The sequence below is a fragment of the Engraulis encrasicolus genome, chromosome 15 (assembly GCF_034702125.1).
Source record: "Engraulis encrasicolus isolate BLACKSEA-1 chromosome 15, IST_EnEncr_1.0, whole genome shotgun sequence".
Classification (NCBI taxonomy): domain Eukaryota; kingdom Metazoa; phylum Chordata; class Actinopteri; order Clupeiformes; family Engraulidae; genus Engraulis; species Engraulis encrasicolus.
The window spans coordinates 24,964,307-24,969,306 of record NC_085871.1 but is presented as its reverse complement, the minus strand read 5'-3'; the positions used below and the strand labels follow the sequence as shown (position 1 = coordinate 24,969,306).

General features: G+C 46.6%; 1 protein-coding gene across 1 annotated transcript in view; it reads right to left on the bottom strand.

Annotated features, from left to right (window-relative positions):
• Positions 1 to 5,000, bottom strand: part of LOC134463914 (dihydrolipoyl dehydrogenase, mitochondrial-like) — a 13,416-nt gene that overhangs the window by 7,698 nt on the left and 718 nt on the right. Inside the window, exons 2-8 of the mRNA XM_063217255.1 lie at positions 4,765 to 4,837; positions 4,015 to 4,094; positions 3,537 to 3,605; positions 2,513 to 2,582; positions 1,989 to 2,089; positions 1,183 to 1,326; positions 499 to 600 (exon numbers count right to left, since the gene is read on the bottom strand). Of these exons, the coding sequence (XP_063073325.1) occupies positions 499 to 600; positions 1,183 to 1,326; positions 1,989 to 2,089; positions 2,513 to 2,582; positions 3,537 to 3,605; positions 4,015 to 4,094; positions 4,765 to 4,837 (639 nt within the window). The remainder of the gene's footprint in view (positions 1 to 498; positions 601 to 1,182; positions 1,327 to 1,988; positions 2,090 to 2,512; positions 2,583 to 3,536; positions 3,606 to 4,014; positions 4,095 to 4,764; positions 4,838 to 5,000) is intronic.

Below are 5,000 nucleotides of genomic sequence, written 5' to 3'. Positions count from 1 at the left end.
AGAGAGAGAGAGAGAGAGAGACAGAGACAGAGACAGAGAGAGAGACAGACTGAGAGACAGAGAGAGAGGGAAAGATGACCGTGACCACCAGACATCAAATCAAAAAGGGATCGGGGGGAGTGACATGCAGAAACTAAGTGTGAGCAAGAAAGAGAATGAAAAACAGCAGAGAGCGATAGAGATAGAGATAGAGATAGAGAGAGAGAGAGAGAGAGAGAGAGATAGAGAGAGAGAGAGTTGTAAAATGTGGCATTGGAAGATGATGAGGATAATATCTGGGCAAGAAGGTACTGCGAGAACAGACCCACATGTATTTGTACACATAGTCAGGGAAGCCAACGGGGAGGGGGGCAAACGGGTCTGTTGTCCAGGGCCCAGGGAATTGGCTCCCAGTTACAGAGGATGAGGATGATTTTGTCCCGGACCCAGTCAAACCTGTCAGCGGCCTTGCACATAGTTAGCCACTAGCCAGTCTAATGCGTTGGATCATGATCTTACCAGCTCCACGCCAATGACGCCGGCCCCGATGACGATCATCTCTTCTGGAACCTGCTTAAGACACAGAGCCCCCGTGGACGATACGATTTGCTCCTCATCGATCTGGAGGACCACACAAACACACACACACGAATAAAGAGTAATGTTTGGCAAACTATATTCACCTAACCAATGGCTGTAAAAGAGTGTGTGCCTGTCTGTAATAATCACGCTGTGTGCCTTTCAGACCTGTTTTTGGGTGTGTGTGTGTGGAGAGCTGCCGGAATTCATGTATCGATTAGCGTTGTGTGTGTGTGTGTGTGTGTGTACCTCTATGCCAGGGAAGGGCATAACCTCTGAGCCAGTGGCAATGTGTTTGTGTGTGTGTGCGTGTGCGTGTGCGTGTGCGTGTGTGTGTGTGTGTGTGTGTGTGTGTGTGTGTGTGTGTGTGTGTGTGTGTGTGTGTGTGTGCGCGTGTGCGCCCTTGCCTGTGTGTGTGTGTGTGTGTGTGTACCTCTATGCCAGGGAAGGGCGTGAGTTGTGACCTCTGACCTTGTGGCGATGAGGATGTGTTTGGTGTCTATTCATGGTGTGTGTGTGTGTGTGTGTGTGTGTGTGTGTGTGTGTGTGTGTGTGTGTGTGTGAGTGCGTGCGCACCTGTGTGTGTGTGTGTGTGTGCGCACCTGTGTGTGTGTGTGTGTGTACCTGTATGCCAGGGAAGGGCGTGACCTCTGAGCCCGTGGCGATGAGGATGTGTTTGGTGTTGATGACCTGCTTGCTGCCGTCGCTGCCTGTGGCCGTCACCTCGTTGGGGCCCGTGATGCTCCCGAAGCCGTTCACATGGGTCACCTAGCAACCAAAACAGCAACAACCACAGACAAAAAGCTTACAGTGTGCCTTAAAATCATTCAAAAATAACATAATTAATCCAAAAATAATGTAAATGTTAAGCAATAATCGAAGCTTATAATGAAAAGCAATGAAAGCAATTTCTCCAATTTAGACCAATGTCAAATCAGGTTGTCTTCATAGACAAGAAGGAGGCTGAAGATTATCCCTCTGAATTCAACAGGACAGTACTAAATCAGCATAATTAATACAGAACACACTTCTCAATGATTTCTTGGGCAGTCTTTGTAGTATCACTCCTAAAGCTCATCGTTTTGTCACTAGCAGGGAGGGGTTATGATTCCATGAAGACAAGAAGATAGCCCCCCCACCCCCTCCATGGGTGTTGGTAGTTTACAAAGCGATTCAGGGTTTCAGGCCAGATGTGAGAGTCTATGTTGCTGGGGTTTTTGGGTGGAAGTCCCCCAAGAAAATATGAACATTCAGTTGTTAAAAGTGCTATTTTAACACAATATGAGAACTAGAAATATAAAGGCTTGGCTTACAGCCCCCTCCGATTCTTGGGCCCCAGACCTAGAAGCGTCAGTCCCGTGCATCCGTTCTGCTTGAAGAGGTGGGCAATGCGTGCGTGTGTGTGTGTGCATGCGTGCGTGCGTTAATACCTTGTTCTGCTTGAAGAGGTGGGCAATGCCTCCTGTCAGGGCCTTCACTGCTCCACTCTTCTGAGCCATCATCTTCTCCAGGTTCAACTTCACACCCGTCACTGTTCACACACACACACACACACACACACACACACACACACACACACACACACACACACACACACACACACACACACACACACACACACACACACACACACACACACACACACACACACACACACACACACACACACACACACACACAATGAAAGTGGGTCTTGAATGCAAAGTATGTTGGTGCATCTCTGTGAGTACGACTGCAGCTGTATTGGCATTTGATATCAATACAACTGATTATGTAAATCTGAACAAAAACACAGAAAAAATTAACATGAAATGCATAATAATTATTACAGATGATAGAAGAAAACACGTGTTCAGAACCAAGCGTCTATGTATTTGTTCTTGCTGTGTCATTGTCTGTCTGCATGTGTGCGTATGTGTGTTTGTCTGTGCGTATGTGTGCATGCCAGTCTAACCTTCGATTCCCCTGCTGGCAAATTCTTTGCCATGAGCCATGTGATAGTAGTGCGAGTTGTTCAACAGAGCCTGAAGACAAAAAGAAAAACCACACATGAAACACACAGACAGGACAAGATGTCACCTACGTTCTGTACACAGATAAGACATGACACCTATGGACTGTACACAGATAAGACAAGATGTCACCTATGTACTGTAAATGCATACACAATGCAACTAAACACAGTTGAGAAAAAGAGCAGGGGTGTGTTTCTCGAAAGCGTAGTTGTTAGCAACTTGGGTAGGTGCCAATGGGAAATTGCTTTGTAAACAACAAAGTAGCTAATGAAATTAGCAACTATGGTTTCGAGAAATGCATCCCAGTGGTGAATTAAGTAGAAGCAGAGGGATACGAAAAGTGGAAACTCTCATTAGGTTCTGATTGGGTTACGGTGGAATAACTAGTGTAAGGGCCCAGCCGTGGCTCAACCGGCTGGGCACTCGACTGCTACACCGGCCACCAGGGTCTGATTCTGGCCCAACCCAAGACCGTTTGCCGAGCCCTCCCCGACTCTCTCTCTCTCCACTAATTTCCTGTCTCTCTACAACTGTCCCCTGGCCTTTATACAAAATCCCCCAAAAATATTTTTTTAAAAGAATGACTGGTGTAACAACTATGTCATATCAAGTGTATCAAGGGTTAGGGGTGGTTTAGGCCTTTTTCGTTTAGGCAAGAGTCGACTCTGTTGTTGTTTAGGCCACCGTCATTCAGGTCTTATAATAACGAATGTACAATAAAACTAAAAAGCTGGCCTAAAATGCAGCTCCAGAGGCCTAAATGCCACCTCTAGTGGCCTACACAACGACAAGGTGGCCTAGACGACTCTTGCCTAATCGAAATAGGCCTAAACCACCGGTCACCGTATCAAGTACTAGTGTTGTACTTACATCATGAATTCACTTCTACTTGTACTTTATACCACTCTAAAAATGGTGGATGCAGTAAATAGATGATGAATAGATGACGACAGCGTGACTAACCTTGGAGGGGATGCAGCCCACATTCAGACATGTTCCTCCCAGAGTGGCGTTCTTCTCCACACACACTGTCTGAAAACAGTGGAAACAGGAGTGCACAATAAAATACAGGGATAATACAGACATGACATAACACACACACACACTCAGACACACACACACACACACAAATCATTACCAACACATACAATGAAATGTAATAAGACATGTAATGAGTAAGATTTGATGAGGCATGTAAAATACTTCACTAAGTCTACGAGGTGGAACCTTAAAGCTTCACAATGGAATTTAATTCAGAATTAAAAACGTCATGCAAACGTAGAAAATGTAATGTTTTAATGTTCAGTAGAGTAGGGAATTGATGTGTCATGATGCTAAGGCTGTGTGTGTGTGTGTGTATGTGTATGTGTATGTGTGTGTGTGTGTGTGTGTGTGTGTGTGTGTGTGTGTGTGTGTGTCCAACAAGGAAATGCTTCTTTACCTTAAAGCCAAGCTGGGCTGCTTTTATGGCTGCTACGTATCCGCCAGGACCTGAGCCCACCACCGTGACATCAGCATCAACTGGAGAACAAGAGGGAAGAGAGAGAGCGAGAGACACGGTTGGACACTTGGACAGTGTTTTGAGGAAACTTGTGTACTCAACTCCATCCGTGTGAATATGAGACTGCGTTTTTGAAGAACGCATCTGGGGATTGGTGTGCGACTGCTGTGAAGGATAGGACACACCTCCTGCGTTCTATGTGTGTTTGTTTGTGTGTGTGTGTGTGTGTGTGTGCGTGCGTGCGTGCGTGCGTGCGTGCGTGCGTGCGTGCGTGCGTGCGTGCGTGCGTGCGGACCATCCACACTGTGCTTGATCAATGTGGGCAGACATGTCAATGTGCGACAGCTCTGACATCCGTATCCTGGACTTGGTCTCTCTCTCTGTCTGTGACTGACAAGTCCCAGACAAAACCGTCAGATAGGCTGCCAACTGCAACATCACTCCAGATACAGAAATCACACAGCAGCACTGTGATTGTTGGCTTAGCTGTCAACACCAGCTATCACAAGACTGCCCATATGACGCTGCCTATATTGTGAGGCAGGTGATTTAATCACCTCTGTGTGTGTGTGTGTGTGTGTGTGTGTGTGTGTGTGTGTGTGTGTGTGTGTGTGTGTGTGTGTGTGTGTGTGTGTGTGTGTGTGTGTGTGTGTGTGTGTTTTGAGGCCTTCGTGTGAGAGGCCAGCTTACTTCCAGCATCAGCATATGTCCTCACGGAGACTGTCGTTACTCCTTGAAGCTTGCCTGGAATGCCCTGGCCCCGCTAGGGAACAGGATAGGAGTGATAAAAAATAAGGTCACAACGCAAGGCACAATCATCGTCATGGTTATTATACACATATTCAATGTACTGTTATCTGCTGTAGCCTACCACCAGACGAACAACTTCTTGTTCCTAGGAAATAATGCCCAAGAAACGTCTTGGT